The sequence below is a fragment of the Mustela nivalis genome (genome assembly GCF_964662115.1).
Source record: "Mustela nivalis genome assembly, chromosome: 1".
Classification (NCBI taxonomy): Eukaryota; Metazoa; Chordata; class Mammalia; order Carnivora; family Mustelidae; genus Mustela; species Mustela nivalis.
This window is the reverse complement of record NC_139020.1, coordinates 110324221-110346116: the sequence shown is the minus strand read 5'-3', so window position 1 is coordinate 110346116 and position 21896 is coordinate 110324221. Positions and strand designations below refer to the sequence as shown.

The 21896-nt window shown below is 35.4% G+C and overlaps 1 protein-coding gene across 1 annotated transcript in view; it reads right to left on the bottom strand.

The window, feature by feature from the left end:
- Positions 1-3185: 3185 nt before the first annotated feature.
- The window catches only part of OSTN (osteocrin), a 41453-nt gene continuing 22742 nt past the window's right edge, over positions 3186-21896 (bottom strand). The window contains exons 4-5 of the mRNA XM_082726528.1: positions 9171-9282; positions 3186-5274 (exon numbers count right to left, since the gene is read on the bottom strand). Of these exons, the coding sequence (XP_082582654.1) occupies positions 9198-9282 (85 nt within the window). The 3' untranslated portion in view covers positions 3186-5274; positions 9171-9197. The remainder of the gene's footprint in view (positions 5275-9170; positions 9283-21896) is intronic.

Below are 21896 nucleotides of genomic sequence, written 5' to 3'. Positions count from 1 at the left end.
CCATGAGAAAGGAGGATATCCTGTCTTCTGCAACGACACAGATGACATCTGAGCCCATTATGGTAAGCAAGATAAGTCAGACTGAGAAAGACAAGAACCGTATGATGTCACATATACGTGGATCTAAAAACGTGAAACGCATGAAAAAATGGAGTAAAATGGTGGTAATCAGTAGATCATGGAGGCAAGGGGCTTGGATAAGATTGATGGAGTTAAAGTATACAAACTTGTAATATACAGTAAATAAGTTACAGAAATCTAATGCACAATGCAATGAAAGGGGACAATAATATTGTACTCTAATGATGTAATCTGACATAGACTACTTCAATGGCAATCATATTACAAAACATAAATTTATCAAAGTAACACACTGTATACCTTAAATTTATGAAATATAATGTCAAATTTATTAAATTTTTAAAAAAGGAAGAAAAAAAAGTCTCCTTAGCTCTCACTCTGGTCTATTTACTTAGTTGTACTCCTAAGGACTTTAGTTTTTTGGATTCATAAGCTGATGTAGGATAGAAGCAGCTCATTTGAAGAAACCTGGGGATGGGAGGTGAAAAATAAACATATAGCTGTCTAACACATAGCATCCTGCTGAAAACAGGGTTACAAGAGTGAACCGGAGAGACGTCAAATGACACCAGAATGCTAGCAAGAAGTTTCCTTCACACAGACTAAATATAGAATAGATAAGCATTGAAGAATTAAGCTCTACTGGGGATATCATTCATGACACTTCCTTTCATCCAGTTCCAGAAAGTTTCCCAAACTATATTCCATTGCATACTTAATCGAGCCGCTCATGAGTAATTTTTGGATATGTGTGCATTTCTATTTTCCTGACAGATACTCAATGATATCTGAAGGGCCAGAAAAGGTAGTGATGGTAACTTTCCAAAGCACACTATAAAAAGAAGATTGGATTAATGGGCCAGGCTCCTCAGTTTAATGTCTGAAAATAAACTCCTTTCATAGGATTTGAATATGGTTTCATTTAAAGGAAGCTGTGGCTCTTGTAGAAATGAAAAGTAGACTCTGAGTGCTGTCACAACACTGGATGTGTAGGTGGTGATGAGCTTGAGGGTTACAGTTTACAGAGTGAATAGAGAGGGAGGGAAACCTGGCCAGCAGACAGACTTTTACCATTTATTTCAAAGAGGATTTCAATGAGTATCTTTTTTTTTTAAGTCTTTTTCATCAATAGTAAATCAAAAACCTGTCTCCCTGAGGTCTTAATTTTATAAACCACTTAGACTGAAGGAAATTTATAATGAGTCTATGAAGTTACTTTAAATCAGGCGATTGGGAATAACCTACAGAAGATTTAAAATGACTCAGTCCTGCATTTGAAGATTAAAATAATGTTAGAATTGGTTTGATTTTTCTGAAGCATCATTTTTATGATCAGAATGTGAAGACTGAATGTGACAATTAAATTACTTAAATAACAAATGACCTGCAAAGTGAACTTTAAACTCTCTCCCTACTTTTCCTCCCCCAGTAAGTTGGAACATATTTATCACAGTTTTTACTCATGTGACTTCCTTTTTGGGATTTCAGTTACCCCAGATATAAAACAGAGGGTTGTATCTAATAGGACAACTGTATTACACGCATTATCTGAACTGTATTACACACATTATCATGTAGAAGAGTACTATCCAATAGAACTTTCTGTGATGAGGTGACTACTCTGTAATGCAGGGCTCATTATGGTAGTCACTGGCTACAAATTACTAATGAGAAATCTAAATGTGGCTAGTGTGATGGAGAAGGTGAATTTTCAGGTTTTATTTAATATTTATCAATTTATAGATTCCCATGAGGCTGATAACAACTGTATTGAATGTTCCTTTTACAAAACTCTCTCATGCTGAGGTACACATAACCTATTTTATTCAAATGTAATGTTTCATCAAATATCCTCCTAATAAGGAATGTATTTTGCTTTCTTTTTTAGCATGCTTTTGGAAATACTGTGTCTGAAGTTTTTTTCCTCTGGATACAAAAAGAGAACACTAGAAAAAAAGAGATACAACCATTCCCTACTGCTTAAGGGTTATAGCTATTTTAAGCATAAAGAAACAGTGGCATTTATTCTGCCTGTTATAAACTTGAGGTTTAAGGTGTGAACAATGACAAATCAGTTGCACTTTTGCCTGGCATGGGCTATCAAATGGCCTTGTAGCGCTCAAGTTGACAGTGTTGTATCTATTATTGTATGCTGTCTATAGATTCATCCTCTACATCTGATTTTGTCTGGTGATAACTATGTTATTGAATGAACAAAGTATTTTAAAAAGCATCTTGGAAAATTAAAATAAATTATATTGTCTCAATTTATGGAAAAATATGCATCATTGTCCTTTCTCTTTCTTATGATTTTGCTAGCTATTATTTCTTTTCTGTTCATTTGGACAACTGTCACTGAAACTACTACAACCAAATGAATATATTACTAGCAGGCAGTAATATATGGTTTATTGGACTCTGAGAGAAAGTATTATTAGATGTCTCAGAGATAGATATTAAGAAAACTTTCCTACAAAGCAATTTGCCTTTTCGTTTCTTAATTCTCTTCTTTGCCTCCACAGCATCATGAACTATTTGAGACACAGCATGTCTGGAAGAGATGACACTCATTGTGGTAAAAAATAAAACAAAGCAAAAACTCATTGGCTTTCTCTTGATTCCTTTTTTTTTTCTTCTTTTTCACATCTGTGCATCAAACTGCTCGTGCTTTCATCTGCACAAGCTTATTTAATCAACTCAAGGCTGGGAGTTCAACTTCAATCTTGTCTGTTAACTGTGGTAGCACAGAAACATCGCCAAAGTAACTTGAAAGAATATTAAGGGCTAGAATAGATGGTCAGATGAGCCTATACACAGTTCCTTAATACACAGTATGGGGGAAATGCAGCTTGTCTACATAATTCTAATTTTGTGATGCTTAAAGAGAAAGCTATCTCATAAGAGAAGATGAACAATATTAAGTTAAAAAAAATAAAACAAACCAAGTTGAGTCATATCTCTATAGTGCTATTTATATACTTGTTAAGAGCCACTCAAATGTGCATAAATACCAGTTGCTCAGTAATATCTAATTATTCTTATATATTTACATTTGTTGTAAACACAAATATAATATTGTTATAAAGAAGACAAAAACTCCTGTGTTCGCCATCTCATGTTTATTAACTTTGGAACAGTTAAACAATATGCAGGCATTTTGAACCTTCAAGGGTAAGGTCCCTCAAAAAAGCTTTTGCTACTTCTTCCTTTTAGAAGAATCCATTAAATCAACTTTTAATAGTTTGCTTTGAGAAATTTAATTCCCTAAAACTATCTGTAGATTAAAGGTAGAATTTGCTAGACTTTTTGTAGTGAAGATTTTAAGACGATGTAGCCAGGAAAGAAAGCCCTCATGAAAAATTAGTTATGTGATTGATGCCAGAACACGGAAATCCATGTTTACAATGTGCTCTGTGAGCTTCACAAATGAATGAGATGACTCATCTTATCCTTAATCGAAATTATGTTTTAATTTCTTGCAGTGTTAAAAGAATGCCTCATTTCAAACAAGGGTACTGTTGACTTATTTTCTACTTTGTATAAAGTAGTGGTAAAAATTAAAATATGAAATTAAATGGTCTTAAGGGGAGAAAACATTTTTCTCATTTTGTTCATTGAAGACTTGAGTATATATTATGAGATAAATGCATTATAGATTAGAATAGAGTATAAATCCATATAGTGTGACCTCTGATTTTAATTAGACCGAATGCCATAACTATAACTTTATTAAAAAATAAAGATGAGAGGAAATCAATTTATTTAATTTGACTTTAAATCTTCACCATGATAAAATTTTAGGCTGAAGTAGGCTTTAATACCTTTTGTCATTGCAGGAAGCAGCAGCACCCAGTTGGATTAGAACCTTACAAATATCCAGATGGAGAAAAAGGGAAGAAAGAACTTCCAAGGAATATAACATATTTCTATAATTCAATAAAGTTTGGAGAAAAGTGTCAAGAGACATTCTAATTTCTTAAATAGTTTTCAAATAATGAGTTCTACAGGATATTTGTCCCTGTGCTCCTGCTAAGTTTATAGTTTATGAAAAACAGAATTAGCGCTCTCAAAATTCATTTCTCTTTGCTATCGCCCATCTATTACAGTTAACAGAATTGTTCATTTATTGTGTTTTTTTGTAAACTTAAATTTGAAGATTTTCAATAGTTGGAAGAATTTTCCCCAAAACACATTATACTTTTCAATGCCTTATTAAACAGAGTATATGAAACCAATCAGTTTCTTGAGTGAGTCAGTACCATCAAGATGACGGCTTATTGTACTATGCCAAAAAGTACCATGCTAAAATTATATGTATTTAATTGCGTTCCAGACTATTCTAGTGGTTTACTACTGAGTGATTCTTTGCTTTTCCCCAATAATTTCATCTGTTACTCCTGTGTTCTTTACAATCTGCTGTTCTCGTAATTAGTCGCTGCTGCTCTTAATTAACTACCAGTTGTAATTTAGAGAAAAGAAAAGTTGTTAGAGGACATGAGATCTCCAAACTTGACAAATGAATGATATCCTTCACTTCCTAATTGGGTCAATATGCTCTGACCTTCAAGTATTTTCTCAATTGTTTCGAAGAATAACATTGATGGGTTTAATTACTAGCTGGGTTTTTTTTTTCCTTGCTTATAAATCATTCTTCTTTTATTTCTAGAACTGGAGCTATGTTTTATGTGCCTGAACCTCACTGAAATGTGAATATGCGAAGACAAGCCTAATTTCATAATCATTACCCAAGAGGCTCACTGACAAAGTATACAAAAGAAATCAAATATATAAGAGAACATACACAACATTGTCTTTCCTCATCTCTCAGTAATGAGCAAACAGACTGTACCTAAGTTGTACAGAAAAAAAAATCAGTCTTCAGTTATTAGTAAATGCATATAGAAAGCATTTCATGTATAGTGTGTTTTGACTGTTTCTTAGAAAAGCAAGGTTTGGAGCTAGGGAGCCATTCTCGTTAATTAAAATATATATTTTAAAAAATATCCATGCATTGAAGTGGTCTGCATAATTTAATTGAAGTTATAACAATACTGTGATATGACTGACTGAAGTTCTGACTGTGGAAAGATTTGCAGAAGGTCAGTTCTTTGAATGTTGAATCATTATTGAGTGTAAAGAACTTCACTGAAGCATCTTCCATGTTTCTGTGACATTTCACCGGAGAAGCTGTGTCTGTAAAAAGGAAAGTTGAAATTGTTACAGCTACAGGAAACTCCATAGATAAGGGGAATACCATCAACTTCAGTTGAGAAGAGCTGAAACTCTAAATGATGTTTCATTATAGATTTTTTTCCTGGGACATATTTTAATTGCAAAGACAATAATGCAAAGTGATCATTTCAGATCAAAACACATTAAAAACACCATCTTCAATGTATAAGACATTTCCTATTCTCAGCCATGGTTCCTTTCTTTGGGTAACTGCTATATTCTATTTCTTTTCAGTTTTAAATCTTGGTTCAGGGATGTTGCCTTGACATAAAAAGGAAATAAAGAAAACCTAACTATTACTTTGTTTATTGCTATAACCCATTGATAATTTTATATATTTTGCTCTCCTTAAAGGGACCAAGTATAATGCTGGCATTTAAACATAATTTTTTCTGCTCTTCAAGAGTTCTGTTAATATGTTTGAATGATAGTGCGTCAATATTGGTCTAAAATTTAAAAAAATTATCAGTATAATACATCAACATGTGCCTTGTATTATTAAAAATCTTAGTGCATATGGTAGCAAGAGGTAGCATAATTAGTAGTCCTATTTCTACCCAATTTCATCAGGAAGGTATCCTGTTTTCAATTGTAGAGACTTAGAACTTGTTAATCGTGTTTAGACAAGCTGCAAAATCTTAGAAAAAATCCTTCTCTGAATCTGAGTTGCTTAGAGCTGACACCTATAAAAAAACTCAAAATTGTGGTCAAATACATTAATGATTTGAGGAAGACATTGTTGTAAATACCAGGTTATCTTCTTTTCCAAAACGCATATTGAGAAGAGGTTAACATTTGTTCTGAAAACTAGGTAGCATAGAGCAGCTGTATCTAGATCTAAACTCAAACCACACAAAACTTCCACGATTAGAACCAGTTTCACTTTTAGTGTGAAGACTTGTGAAACCCAGAAGGTGAAAACGCACAAATAAACCTTCTTTAAAAGAGTATACATTAACTCCCACAGAAGTGGAACAAAGATTTTCACAAAGTCTGGCACACCGCTTCTGTTTGTTTTAGAAATGCATAAGCAGAGAATTTGGCATCCAACAATGACAACTTAACCTCCCGAAGACCTTCTAGGTCATGAAGAGAATGCTGACTTAGAAGTCCAGAGACCTGGGCTCTGGATCTTGCCTGTCTGAGAGTGTAAAATTTTGAGCAAATCGTTTTCCTCTCACAGACCCAGTGTCCTCATTTATTAAAAAACAAAACAAAACAAAAGGGTAGGATTAAATGAGACTATGTTTTGAATCTCTTAGTGATTTTATCAGTCATTAAGAATAAAAAACAGTGTATCAGAAAATGATTTTGAAAAGTTAAATGGAAATTAGACATATTTATTTTTATTTATTTTTTATTATTCATAAACTGAAAACCTAAAACTTCGTATGAGAAAGTAAGAAAGCGTCTGAAAAACCTCGGTGACAGTGGCAGGAAATAATGACTAGAAACCTAATGGTTGATGGGTGCCCCTGCAATGACTAACAAAGGGAAAGAAAAAAATACATGGTGTTAGGTTTTATTCTAAATCTATTATGTTGTTGTATGACTATCTTGAAACTTCAGTAATAAGGACAGTGGTTGTCATCATACTTACCAAAGCCTATTAGATGAAGGATATAATATATGAATTTGGATTTTACCCATAGTGATTCAGGAGACATTATATTAATTCAAATACCTTGCTGTAGTTCAGTGGCTATCAGGAGTTTACATGGTCTGAAACTTCATATGAAAATGTAAATGAAAAGGAGTTTCCTGCATGTATTTTTTTTTAAATCATAACCTGTTTTGGTTTAATTCAGAAAATACTAGAATGGTGATAATCCAGGGAATCCAAGGTGGTAGAGTTCCTATGGAAATTAATCAAACCTAATTGTTTTAATCTCAGTGTCAGAATGTTCTCAACACATCAAGAAACTGGAGGATTGTGATCCTGATTTCAAGGAATTACTCAGTTTTTAATAGCAATTAATTAGATCCTATTCAAATATAATGTGGTGATTTTTAACAATACTAAAGAGTAACCATACTTGGTATACCTCTAGACAAAAACAAAGTTCAATCCACATTTTGAAGATGGCACTACTCAAAATACATTGTTCTTCACATACTAAGTCAGTCCTCTTATATCTGTGGACATTCAGTAACTTCATAACTTCATTGATCAAGAGCTCCATGGTGAAAAAAAATTCTTTTAACTAAGTCATTCTGAGAATAAGAAAGTTGAAGTAAAATATTCACTTTTCACTGTGGTTTAGGGCATTTGATGAAGAGAACAAACCGGCATGACTTAAACTGAGAGGTTCAGGGTTAATGTGATGTTTTGGGGGACTCTGCATCCTTGGTCAAAGGATCATCCGGAGAGAAATAAAAAGCATGAAAGTCATGCTTGAAACTGTCAAAACAGTTCCCGTTTGTCTCATCTGCCTGAGATGGAGGATGCATCCTCTTGTAAGCTTTACTGAGAAAAAATACATTGCCTAGATTTTATGTTTAGCATTTCATGTTTAAAATATATAATATGGGGGTGCCTGGGTGGCTCAGTGGGTTAAGACTCTGTCTTTGGCTCAGGTCATGATCCCAGGGTCCTGGGATTGAGCCTCGCATGGGGCTCTCTGCTCAGCGGGGAGCCTGCTTCCCCCTCTCTCTCTGCCTGCCTCTCTGCCTACTTGTGATCTCTCTCTGTGACAAATAAAAAAAAAATCTAAAATATATAATATGTATGGCTAAATATACTTTTGAAAATATAAACTCAGAATTTGACCTTTCTGGATTTAAATGCTATTTATGTCACTAGCTATATGGCATTGTAAGTTAATATATCTACGCTTTCTATTATTGTATAATACTAATATTATATAATATAGTATAATAATAATGATGATTATTGAATATTTACATGTCAGACACTATTCTAAATGTTTAATATGTATCAATGCATTTAGTTCTCTGGACAATGTAGTGTGATGGAACTTCATTATTATCATCCGTTTATGGAGGGGAATTTTAGAATTTAACCAAGGTCCCACTGCTAACAGGTAGAACAACCGGGATTTGACCCACAACACTGGCCTCTCCTGCTGTCACTTTTACCTCTTACACTGTACTACTTCTCAAGGTACTGGAGACAGCAACAGGACCTACTTTAGGGAAAAGGATGATTAAATGAAGCAGTATGTACATAGCACAAAGTATAGGGCCCAACACAGAGTAAATTTTCAGAACTATAAATCTAAGATTACTGGCATGTCCTGTGTGCCCAATACACATCTAATTTAATTCTCACGATACTAGTATGTTACTATTTAAATGAACAAGATGTAGAGAAATAAAATATGGAAACAAGATAATGAACAAACGAGTGACAGAGCAAGGATTTAGAGTAGGTGTTATGATTCCATGACCAATACTCTTCTTGCTACACCATTCTCTCTCCTGTGTTCTGTGTTATCATAAATCTGGGAATGTAGTTATTGGCAACAAAATGCTGTGTGACACTGAAATGTGTCTTCCTTATAATGGAGGGGTTACTACACAGTTATGTGCATGTATGAAGGTGTTTAATACGTCAGTTAGAATTTTAACCATTGTTCATATATTAGTATCCCCTAATTGTATAAGAATCTGTGGGGATAATTGAATCTTCTTTTTAATGATGAAGTAGATCTAGGACATTCCTTTGCTTTTTAAATGTCATTTAAGTTACTTGCATCAATATACTAATTGAGTACAGAAAAGCTGAAACAATGAATTTATAAGCTAGGAAATTAAAAGGGCAATTTATAAATCAAGATGGATCAATGAACTCATTGTGAAATGTTAATCAGAAGCTTGCATATACTGTTACATACCCAAATTGTACTCATGGTTAGAATCAATTAGCCTCTGGAATTTGAGAGACGGCTTCCACCAATCCGATCCACAGGAATACCGAATCGTCTTTTTGGATGATCTACTACTTTCCTGAAACAAACCAAGGAGATTATTTTTAAGCTAAGTTCCAAGTTATCAATTAATGAGTTTTGCTCTTTTATTTCTTACAGATCTAGGTGTTTTATTTGGGAGTTGAATACACATGATAGTTATCATTCACTACCACCCACTATATGCCAGACAGTATCTCTTATTCTTTGGATATCGGTCAAAGTGGGTCTAACTGCCTCCATTTTATATCTGAGGAATCTGAAGCTTTGATAAATTAAGTTACTTATCCAAAATCAAACAGTGCAGATGAAAAGTGGGGTCTTATTAGCATACCAATCTGTTACGTGTTTAGCTTGGGTAAGTCCCTTTCTCTCTTCAAATGTTGGTGTATTCCTCTGGTGATGGATGACAACTACATTAGCTCAGTGGTTTTCCCCAATTTCTGACTCAAAATGGTTCTTCTTGGCAAGAATGGTGGTGGGGGAGGAGAAAGTGCTGATGCCAAGACTGACTGTGGATGAAGTGTGCTTCTCAGGTCTTCACTTGGATTTTACCCAGGGAAGCTTTGTACACAATGATCTCTGTCTGTCACATATTCTCTGTGTCAAATATTATTTGGAAAAAATTAGTTTCATTATTAAGATGGGAGGATTTCTGGCTTTTATGTTTTGTAAAATCTCCCTTTAGAAAGAAGAAACATATTCTTTTGATTTGCTATTGTCATCCCTTCGTTCTACCAAGTCAAAATCCTAGTCCTCTCAGATGAGTGATGATTTGATGTAAGTAGGTAGAGGGGAAAAAAGCTCTCATTTTTACTGACACCAAGTTTTTACCTTAACTACCAGGTCTAATCAGTGTTCCTCATATCACTATTAGGTAAATAATTGATTTAAAAGCTTGGAGAAATATAGAGAATAATGGAAACATGGAATATTTTTATTACTGTATCTTACACATAGAACATTCCATAAACACAGTTTGACTGTACTCAAACTAATAAATTTGATGGTTATTAATATTTACTTAATGCTTTATATATGCCAGGCACTGTGCTTAGTACTGTGTATACAATGATGATAAAAATAGGCAAGAACTTGATTTGGAACTTATCCCTCAATGATACTGCAGGAAACAGGCACAGGGCCATGTTATGTTTTTTATTTGTTTGATTGTTTGTTTGTTTTTACCTAATTCAGCGTTCTTTTCTGTTGATTCACATCCATCTGCCTTTACAGGCTGGCTCTTGGTTTTGCAAGTCAATGCAGATAGCATCATATATATGATTTTATAAGGTTGTCTGTTAAACAACAGTTTGATCAATAGAGGAAAATCCAGGAAAAAAAATATTTAGTGTTTATCCTTAACTTAGTCATACCTCTGCTACTCTTCACATTTCTTTTTTTTTTAAATTTTTTAAAATTTATTTATTTGACAGAGAGAGATCACAAGTAGGCAGAGAGGCAGGCAGAGAGAGAGAGAGGAGGAAGCAGAGAGCTGGATGTGGGCCTCGATCCCAGGACCCCGAGATCATGACCTGAGTGGAAGGCAGAGGCTTAACCCAGTGAGCCACCCAGGTGCTCCTACTCTTCACATTTCTGAAAAACATAGCCTCTTCAGTGAGGTCCATCATTTGTACTTCTGGATTTTTGGATACGATATGCACTACAAATTTTTCAACTTGATAATCAAAGGGGATTAGTAATATTAGTGTAAAATAAATGTTGATGAGACAGAGGAAATATGTATATCACCAGTGCTTAAGTATGCTGATGTAATTATAAATAATTATTACTGGAAAAATAAAAAAACTCATATTTTTTATTTTTATTCATATAATTTATAGACTTTTATTTTAAACAGTTATTTTCTTTGTGGTAGTAAGAATAAGGTCTCCTCAAGGATGTCCACACCATAATCCACAGAATCCAAAAGTATGTCACCTTACACAGCAAAAGAGACTTTACCGATAGAATTAAAAAGGACCTTGAGATGAAAAGATTATGCTGGGTTGTTTAGGTAGGTCCAATCTAGTCCAGTCTCTGTAACAGTGGAAGATGACTGAAGAAGAGTGGGTTGGTCGGAGAGCTGCACTCTGAGAAGGACTTAACCCACCATCCCTGGCCTTGAGGATGAAGGAAAGAATCAAGAACCAAGGAATGGTAGGTAGGGGCGCCAGGGTGGCTCAGTCAGTTTGGCCTCTGACTCTTGATTTCTGCTCAGGTCATGATCTCAGGGTCCCTGTGTCTGTTCTGCCTTCATTGGGCAGTTGCTTGAGAATTCTCTCTCTCCCTTTCCGTCAGCCCCTTCCCCTCTTCTTGTATATGCTCTCTCTCTCAAATAAATAAATCTTAAAAAAAAAAAAAAAAGGAATGCTGTGACTGCTAGAAGTTCTCAAAAGAGAACCAAAACAGATGGAATTCTGTCCTATAACCAAAACAGACTGAAGTCTTCCAACAACCTGAATGAGTAGGAAATGGATTCTCCTCTAGAACCTCCAAGGAGAGCAGCTCAGTGACCTCTTGACTTCTTTCATAGCTAGCTGGCAGATCAGGCAAAAGAAAGCACACAGCAGCTAGCAGGGACAATTTTAGAGGCTACAAAGTGCCTAACAATCAATCACATGGCTGTCCCTAATTGGAAAGGAGAAAAGTTGTATAGATTGGTATATGGCGACTGCCATATACCATATTGGTATATGGATGTCCGGCCTATAGAATTGTGAGACGGTATACCACATCTTCTTGATCCATTCATCTGTTGATGGTATATATACACAATGGAATACTATGCAGCCATCAAAAGAAATGAAATCTTGCCATTTGCAACAACATGGATGGAACTAGAGCATATCATGCTTAGCGAAATAAGTCAAGCAGAGAAAGACAACTATCATATGATCTCCCTGATATGAGGAAGTGGTGATGCAACATGGGGGCTTAAGTGGGTAGGAGAAGAATCAATGAAACAAGATGGGATTGGGAGGGAGCCAAACCATAAGTGACTCTTAATCTCACAAAACAAACTGAGGGTTGCTGGTGGGAGGGGGATTGGGAGAAGGGGGGTGGGGTTATGGACATTGGGGAGGGTATGTGCTTTGGTGAGTGCTGTGGAGTATGTAAACCTGGTTATTCACAGACCTGTACCCCTGGGGATAAAAATATATGTTTATAAAAAATAAAAAATTAAAAAAAAAAAAAGAATTGTGAGACAGTAAATTTGTGTTGTTCTAAGTCCAGAAGCTTAAGGTAGTTTATTATCATAGCAATAACTTATGACTATATCTGTGTAATTTAGAGCTTACGTCTGAGGGTAACATTGTTGATATATATTTTTAAAAAATCAGACTTGATAGGATTTTTTATTCCTTGAACCTTTCAATTTTTATACTGACTACCTCCATCGTAAGTCCAGGAAAAGGGTAAGATAGAAGCCGCCTCAGGGTGGAGGAGAGTGCTCAGGAGAAGTTCCAGACAAGTAAGAAGAGGAAGTGAGAAACCAACCCCTTTGGGTGTTTCAAGGACTGGTGAGAAGGGGAAGGAAATGGCAGCTGGGATAAAGAGTAGTGCCGCACATGTGAACTAATCTCCCAAAGCACCTGCGGGTTGGATGGTGGCAGGAACAGTCACACTTCTGCTTCTTTAGAGGAAAGTATGATGGTCTCATGCATCATTATAAATTAGAACAGAACATTTACTGGTTAAGAGTACTAATGCAAACTAATGAGGTACTATATCTTGGCTAATTGAATGTAAATAAAAAAAGAGTACCAATGCATTTTTTTCAAAAATAAAGGTAAAATAAATGAAAACAGCATTTTTTCTTTCTTTTCTACGATGGATCTTTTTTGCTCAAGCAACTAAGAGGCAGCTGTAGTGGTGGAAAGCAAAATAAATTCTTTTTTCCCTCCTTTTTCCCTCGTTCTATCTTCCTTCCTTCCATTGTTCCCCCCAAATTTGATTAAGAACCAGGATATGAAAGACAGATTCTACCTGATTCTTCTACTGTAAGCGTTTGTAGGACCGTTGTCATCCTGATCTTCTCTTTCTTTTTTGATGAGATTTAGATAATACCTGCTCTGCCTATCTTTTCAGGCCAGTTTGTTTATTTAACACTTATTCCCTAAGTAAATTTGATTGCTTTATGCACAATCATTGATATTTTTTCTCTGTACTGGGGATAAAGTGGTGAATAAGACATACATTACCTGATAAAAGCTAATGAGGTAACACACCTGAAATCATTCTACACATTTTAACCGATTCTACTATTATTTCCTATCAATCCTGTCCACTGGTTTTAAAACTATTTGTAGTTTACTATGTCTACAAATAAAAGCTTTATAAAAGAGTTCAGTACTTAAAATGTTCAGTGAAGAGCCATCCCTATAAAGAAGTGCCCCACCTTCTCCTATATTGTGGACTCTGTAAGAGCTTCCAGAAACACTTAAGAGTGCTTAGAGCAGAGTTTGAAAACCACTGGTCACGTGGATATGAACGTTTTTGTCCTAACCATATATCCATAATTACTTTGATTCATTTTCTAAAATTTGGGACTGGTTTCAAATGCTCACATGTATCTTGATATCAAATAAGAAAAGTAAATAAACAAATAAATGTGAAAAGCCATTCAGTATTTAAAATTTTTAGCACTAATACAAAATGAAAACAATTATTTCTGTAAAGCAGTTAAAAAAAAAAAAGACCATTGCTCTGTAATTAAATAATTTCTATGCAGTCTCCATCCATTTAGAAGTAAAATGGCATACTAGTACTTATCTTAAGGTTTTTGCTGATATGAGATATATATCACAGTCCTGTACTCTGTAACACATACCCTTATAGGAATAAACAGTGTGTTAAACATAAATGTTAAGACAGTGAAATATTCTTAAAACCAAAGGGGAAAACTTCTTTCTGACTATCTAGTCCCTCTTGTGACAAAATAATGGTATGACATGGCTTATATTATATATCCATGTTACCTTTTACATTTTAAAATATTCTGAAATAGGTTAAGGATACAAAATACCTGCCAAACTAATAAAGAGAATGCATTGGTTATTTCAAATACTACCTTAAACTTTCCACTTAAATATACTTCTTGTGTTAAATAGGATTTTTTAAGCATTTATATCCTTTGATAACCCAGATTCTGAAAAAACTCTTACATTCTAAAACAAGAGTTAGGAAATGTGTATTTAAATGTTTTATTGAGAATCACATCACACATACAAAATAGCCTATAGATTTATCTATCATCAGTTAAATTAAAAATGAAATGAACATTCCTTTGGCACCAGATGAAGAAATAGAATATTAGCGACACTATAGAACTCTCCAGTGTTCTTGCTCCCAAATTGCATCTCTTTTATGCCTCAGTCCCAGAAGTAATCTGTAGACTGAATTCTGGTCTAATTATCTATCCCCTTGCTTTTCCTTATAATCTCTATGTATTATTCAAAACTCTCTTGTTTTAGTGTAGATGGTTCTGTAATTTTATTTTTTAAAAAACCATGTATGAATTCTTCTTGACTTCTTTCAACAAATATTTTGTTTTGATATTTGTCCATGTTGACATATACAGTTGCATTTCTTTATTTTCTCCGCTATATGATATTTTATTGTATTTATACACAATACCTTATTTAGACATTTTGCCATAGAGGGAAATTTGAGTTATTTTCTTTTATGGTGTTAAATATTCTTCACATGAAAATTTTCTTAGGGTTGCCTTTAGTGCACATTTAAGGATTTCTCTCAAGTGTGTTTTTAGAAGTACAATCGTCAGCTATGCCTACACTTAATTATATTACATTGTGCCAGACTGTTCCAAAGTTGTACCAATTTACATATCCAAGAGCAGAGTATGGCAGTTCCTATTGTTTCAAATCTAGGCCAGCCCTTGCAATGTGCGGTTTTTGTTTTTCCTTCCCTTCCCCTATGTTCATCTGTTTTGTTTCTTAAATTCCACAATTGTGTGAGATCATATGAAATTTGCCTTCCTCTAATTTACTTCGATTAGTATAATATCCTCTAGGTCCAACCACGTTGCTGCAAATGGCAAAATCTCAAGCATTTGTAATTTTGTCTCACTGTGGTTTTAATTTGTTGTTTCTGAATAAGTTTCTCCCCTTCTCCTTTGTTTACTGATTACTTGGATTTCTTCTTTTGGAAGTGTCTGTTCAAGTCTGTTGCCTGTTTTCTAATGTTTAGTTTTAGTTTTTTTGTTTTTTTTTTTTTTCTGTGCTTTGTTTTTTTAGAAGTGAGAGAGGGAGAAACATGGTGAGGGACGGCAGCAGGCAAGGAAGAGACTCTTAAGCTGCTTCCATGCCCAGGGCTCAATTTCAGGACCCTAAAATCATGACTTGAGCCAAAATCAAAATTGGGATACTTCACAAAATGAGCCACCCAGTTACCCTCGTTAGTTTATCTTTTAAATTTTGATTTGTAGGAAAGTTTCAAATACTCAGAATGTTAGATTTTGTCAGTTACATGCAAATATCCTTGTCCGTTTGTGGTTACTCTTTATTGTGTCTTTTATGAAAATCTTCACTGTTTTTAAATTTATTGGTATTTTTGCTTTTTGTTTATTAATGACTTCTGCTCTAATGTTATGAGGATATTCTCCTATTTCATACTAAATTCTTTTTGTAGTTTTGTTTTTCACATTTATGTTCTTAATTCTTTTGAAATTATATTTTTATTTATGGAATGAAACAAAGGTCTTTTTTATATTCATATTCAATTATTTATAAATGTTAGATTCAGCTTATTAAGTCTCATGGAATATCCTTTTGCAATTTTACTTTGAATTGTTTTGAATCTAAGGTATAAACTGGTCTGGAGAGATTTGAAATCTTAATGCTATTGAATCTTTCTATCTAAGATCTTTTCTTTAGGTTATCTGTCATGCCTTCTCAAGAATAATTGCAATTTTCTTCATAAAGACTTTCCATAGTTTATTGGATTTGTTGTTGTTGTGACACCATTTAAAAACATGTGCTGTAGGTTTTTTAATAGGTGTCCTTTACTTGGTTAAAAAAATAAAAGTTTCCTTATATTTCTATTATTAGTTTATCAGTGATTTTGATCATGAATAGATGCTTAATTTTATTGAGTGCTTTTTCTGCATCTATTGAGTGATGTGGCTTTATTTCTTCAATCTATTAACGTTGTTAATTGACCTTCCAAAGCAAATCAACCTTATATTGTGTTTTTGTGATGAATCGGACAGGATAATGCTGTATTCTTCTTTTAATATATTACTTGAATTGTTTTGTTAATTTTTTTGTAGGAATTTGTATCTGCTCTCATTAATGCAATTGTCCTATAATTTTTTTTCTTGTTCTCTCCATATACGGTTTTGGTGATCAGATAATGCATTCTCATGAAGTGAGTTGAGGATTGCACCTTCTTTTTTGGTTATCTTATTGTTATTTAATTATATCATGGTGTGAAAATATGTTCCATATGGTAACCAGAACTTTAAAAATTTTAAGGCTTATTTTGTGGACTGGAACTTCATTGATTTTAATAGTTATTTCAGGTGAATGTAAATTTTTTTCCCCAATTGTTGGTTACAACTACAACTTTTACTGATCCTGCTTATGATTTTGAGTTCCAAGGAAAGAAACCTAAGAATCAGAGTGTGGAGAATGTTACTTAAAAACAACAGTCTGATTTGCCAGTACATCTTAAATGGGCAATAAAATGCTAGGCCCTGTCAACAAGGGCCTGCCCCTCAGCAGCTTTGAGTAATATGTGGAAAGGGAAGATACGGTAATGGTTAATAGAGGATGTTCTTTTAAGTAGTTCAGTAATTTATTTTATTTTATTTTTTTAAAGATTTCATTTATTTATCTGAGAGAGAGATAGAGGGAGGACAAACTCAGGAGAAGGGCAGAGGGAGAGGGATTAGCAAGCTCCCTGCTGAGCAGGGAGCCCAACACAGGGCTTGATCCCAAGACCTTGGGATCATGAGCTGAGCTGAATGCAGATGTTTAACTGACTGAGTCACCCAGGTGCCCCTTAAATAGTTCCATAATCTAGATTAGTAAAACATATTATTAAATTATTATATACAGCTTAGATGAGTATAGTAGCCAGGCTCCAACATGAACCCCAATAATATCACTATAATACAGTTTCCCTCTATACCGAGCAGGGCTGACCTCTGTAGCCAGCAGTATATTGTGACTGATGTGTGACTCCAAAGCTAAGTCATGAAAATATTGTAGCTTGCCCTGCTATTTTGGATCACTTACATTAGCGAAGTCATCTGCCTTTTCCAGAAGACACTCTAAGAGCCCTATAGAGAGGTTTATGTAGCAATTAACTAAAAGCCTCCTGCCAACTGCCAGTGAAGAACTAAGACTTCCTGCCATCAGCCATGTTGAGTGGGTCATTTTGGAAATGATTAATCCAGCCCTGGTATAGCCTCCAGATGACTGCAGCCCTGGCCAGTTTCTTCACGGAAACCCTTAGAGAGACCTTTAGCCAGATGCATTCAGACAAAAGTTTTCTGGATTCTGATGCACAGAAATTATGTGAGAACATCAATGTTGATTAGTGTTTTAAGATATCTAATACTGTGAAATTCGAAATGCTCTGGAATTCCACAAGAGAAGAGATCACATCTAGTTTGGGGGTTCCTCGAAGAATTTACGGAAAATGTGGAAACAGTAAAACAAATGATGGTCCCAATCTTGGTTATTGCAATTTATAATTAAGGTATAGAATTAAGCAATGATTGAACTAGGGGGCACCTGGCTGGCTCAGTTAGAAGAACATATGACTCTTTAGATCTCAGCATCTTGAGTTCAAGCCACACACTAGAGATAGAGATTACTTAAATAAATACATAAACATAAAAAAAAAAAAAGGAAGAAATCACTATAGGAGGACAGCTATAACTATATGAACTTGGAAAGAAGGACTGATGTATGAGGACAGGCTAAAATGAAGGACTCAACAAAGCCCTGTAAAGAATGAAAAAGCATTATCATCACAGTCCAAAGAGTTGAGCCTGCTTCCTCCTCTCTCTCTGCCTGCCTCTCTGCCTACTTGTGATCTCTCTCTGTCAAATAAATAAATAAAATCTTAAAAAAAAAAAAAGTCCAAAGAGTTGTGTTTAAAACAGAAAATTAGCCTTTTAAATTCAAATTCCAGAATATCAGGATGAAGGACCATAATAAGTCTGAATGATAATGTAGTTTTTAGGGGCCAATATACAATGTCCCCTCCACCACAGAGTCCACATTCAGAAACAATAAAGAAGCTATGATCAATGCATGAGAATCAAGATGTCATTTTTATTAGTGATCAGACTGAACATAGGATGTGGCTTCACACTTGCATTTGAAAGGGCTTCTTTCTATTTCCTGCATGGATTAAACCAATTTATATCACTAGTCATGGTTATCATGTAGCAACAGGAAGAAAGGCAATCAATGAAATATGCTTGACTCTTCCACAATAACTTGCCTGTTAGATAAATGACTGCTTTCTCTTCCAGAAGGGAGTGAATCAAGGGTAGGACAAGAAGTTAGTCTTTCCCTACCTGGAATTCCTGTACATGTAAATTTGTGGCTTAATAAATGGGATCTGTTTAGGAAGATGGAAGAAAGTGCTACTCTTTGCTTAGCAGAAAGTTGATGTATGACTTGGAATTCTATTTCAAAGTAGTAATTCAATTTTAAATGGATTCTGTTAAATTTATGATGATGGTGCTGACTAAGCATAATATCACCTTCTAAAGTATTATCCCAAGGAATGGGTGGAAACAAACCACGAGCACTGGAATAAATAACGAGATTGAGGTTTTTGTAAGGTAACATAGGCATGTTTGATTTGGAAATTGCCGTAAAGCACTAGGATAAGGTATAGGGTGTCTTCATTTGCTTGGCTCATGAACCTCTGTGAAGGTCTAATGAAACTTTCAGAACTTCTACCCAGCGAATAGATTTACACAAAAATATCTTCTAGAATCTTCTTTTGGGGATGGGAGTAGATAAGGTACACATCAAAGCCTATCCATGGAATCAATATTGCTGCTCTGGGGAGAAGGTTTTAAACTCATTCAGATACTAGTTAGGGTAGGGAGGAAAGGCAAAGGGACAATCTCAGTCTGTGGTATTGAGCTGCAGTGATGAGAGGCCAGCAACAGAGAACAGTTATGAACAATGGCCCTGGATCATTATGCTTGAGAGCATCTTCTATTACATAGCCAGGCTTTTCAAGTAGGAGGAAGGAAGTAGGGAAATGACACACCATTCTTTGAATCATTTTCTTGAATTTCTTCTCTGAAATGGAGCCCATTTGGAACTATATCTTTTGGGCATCACCAAATAAGAGCTGGAAAGGAATAGCAAAAACCATGAGATTTCTAGGTTGGCTTAGGTCTGTAGCATTGCTTCTCAATTAATTAGGAAGGAATGCGAAATGTTAGGATTTTTATCTTTAATCTTTGGGACTGTCCTCAAGAACGGCAATCATATCTGACATGAAACTGCATTTGCTATTCTCAACTGTACTCTGAATTTAATGTTTGGCTTAGGATAGAAACCCATCTATCATTGGTATAAATTTTCCAAAACTATTTATTTAATGCATACATTCTAAGTGAACCTTGCTGTTCCAGTTCTTGGATAGGTGCCTTTTTGATGCAGAACTTTAATTTCTTCATCAGAAGAACTATTTATCTGGAAAGTCAATGGACTTGGACTTAAACATCTAACATTCTAGCTGATAATCTCAGGAAAATCATTTTTTCTGCCTGAAAATATGCAAATAAAATGAGGATAATAATATCTTCTTAGGGAGTTATAGGGATTAGAAAAAAAAATATATACCAGGATGTTAAAATGGGATTTTTTTTTTTCTATCTTAGTTTTGGCTGTGACCTCAAAAAGCTGAGGAAAAACAGAAGTAGGTGGCAAGCATTTCTTCTTGCATTCCAAAGTGAAACACTAGACTCTTGCAGTTGTTGAAAAGGGGTTTCCTAAATACTGATTATCCCAACTTGAATCCAATAAGAGGATAGATGTAGATAGAGTAGGTGAAGAAGGAGAATTTCTGTGGAATGAATTATTGGAGAACAGTGATAATTTTCCTCCTCTTTCCTCTTCTAGAGTGTGGGGGAGACTTCGAAAAAACAATTTAGATGGCTTGACATATGCCCATGGAAGAGGGCAGGCCTGAGAGAACAGCATCAGTGAAATCTCAAGGGCAAGAAGCTGTGAGAGTTCGCTCCAGACAAGAATGAAGAGATGGGGGACGCCTGGGTGGCTCAGTTGGTTGGACGACTGCCTTCGGCTCAGGTCATGATCCTGGAGTCCCGGGATCGAGTCCCGCATCGGGCTCCCAGCTCCATGGGGAGTCTGCTTCTCTCTCTGACCTTCTTCTCATTCATGCTCTCTCTCACTGTCTCTCTCTCAAGTAAATAAAAATAAAATCTTTAAAAAAAAAAAAAGAATGAAGAGATGGAAAAAAAAAAAAAAAGAATGAAGAGATGGTAACATAAGGAACCATTTCAGTTTGTGACTGGAACCAAAGCAGTGGGTTTTCTGTGGAGCAGAGGCAGAGCAAGCTTGTGGATAGAGTTGGCCTTATGTTCACTATAAAAAACACCTTTCCTGAGGGCCTTGCTGCCAGGGGTGATGGTGAGGTGACCTCATCAGGGTGCTGGTGGTGATGTCATTTGAAGAAGTTGGGAAGGGAAGATGAGGATGAGGGGCAAACTGACCTACCAGGGGAGAGCATTGCAAGAAGAAAGGATATTTATATCGATGTTCCTGATGGGGGTATGTGATGACTGCTCCTCCCCTCAAAATAGCCCATGATAAGGAATCAGCTTTGAACATTTACTGAGGCCAGAGAGCAGTAAAGCCAGGGTATAAGTCTCATTCTAGTCAGAGTTTTCTTTACCTCTCTGCACTGCCATCCTCAAGACCAGGGAAGCAGGAGGCAGCCCACTGTCCTAGGGGAAGGGGCAAGAAGAAATTGACTACAAGCAACCCCCTTCCCATTGCAACCTCACAACTTGAATGGGGCCTAAGCAGGGAAGAAGAGAAACTTTAATTATATTTATGGTTTGGGCTAAGATGTAAGAATAGTTATTTGAATGATTGATATATGGTTGTTTTGTAATAAAAACGGCAAGAGGGGTCTTTCTTATTTCAGTGGGACCAGTGGAGCCATAGTACCTGCCCTTATTTTTATCTAAGAGGTAGGAAGCAGCTCCTACTGAATGGGTTAGAATGCATGTAGGTGGGGATTAAAACTGTTTTTCTGAGTATGTCTCATGGAGTCCTTCTCTTTGAAGTAAGTGGTTATAATAACAGTGTACTGGAGCAAAGTTTATTGACCTGAATCTGTACAATGTGCATAATTACAATGAATGTAATTACACTTCCGTCTCGCTTGCCAGAGTCAATCTCTGCCTTTTCTCATTTGACTTTTAGTCCAGGAGGCTAACCTGTTTGGAAAAGATAAAAATTCCTCTGGTCTCTGGCTTCAGTTTGGGTCAGGCAATGGGCAACCTTGGAAAGAGACTAGAAGAACAGAGGAAGTGAGATCGGGATAATTCCCCCTGCCGCCCGCCTTGCCAAGTCACGTCCCCCAGTGAAGGTCACTCCTTCTCTCAACCCATTTAAC